This window comes from Myotis brandtii, unplaced genomic scaffold (assembly GCF_000412655.1).
Source record: "Myotis brandtii unplaced genomic scaffold, ASM41265v1 scaffold265, whole genome shotgun sequence".
Lineage (NCBI taxonomy): Eukaryota > Metazoa > Chordata > Mammalia > Chiroptera > Vespertilionidae > Myotis > Myotis brandtii.
The window spans coordinates 1981750-1981987 of record NW_005360086.1 but is presented as its reverse complement, the minus strand read 5'-3'; the positions used below and the strand labels follow the sequence as shown (position 1 = coordinate 1981987).

Below are 238 nucleotides of genomic sequence, written 5' to 3'. Positions count from 1 at the left end.
TCATGTCGGAGCGGGTGTCCGGCCTGGCCGGCTCCATCTACCGCGAGTTCGAGCGGCTGATCGGGCGCTACGACGAGGAGGTGGTGAAGGAGCTGATGCCGCTGGTGGTGGCGGTGCTGGAGAACCTGGACTCGGTGTTCGCGCAGGACCAGGAGCACCAGGTGGAGCTGGAGCTGCTGCGGGACGACAACGAGCAGCTCATCACCCAGTACGAGCGGGAGAAGGCGCTGCGCATGCG

The 238-nt window shown here is 66.8% G+C and overlaps 1 protein-coding gene across 1 annotated transcript in view; it reads left to right on the top strand.

The window, feature by feature from the left end:
• The first annotated feature begins 2 nt into the window (after positions 1 to 2).
• The window catches only part of LOC102264235 (C-Jun-amino-terminal kinase-interacting protein 4-like), a 61112-nt gene continuing 60876 nt past the window's right edge, over positions 3 to 238 (top strand). Inside the window, exon 1 of the mRNA XM_014541189.1 lies at positions 3 to 236. Within this exon, the coding sequence (XP_014396675.1) occupies positions 3 to 236 (234 nt within the window). The remainder of the gene's footprint in view (positions 237 to 238) is intronic.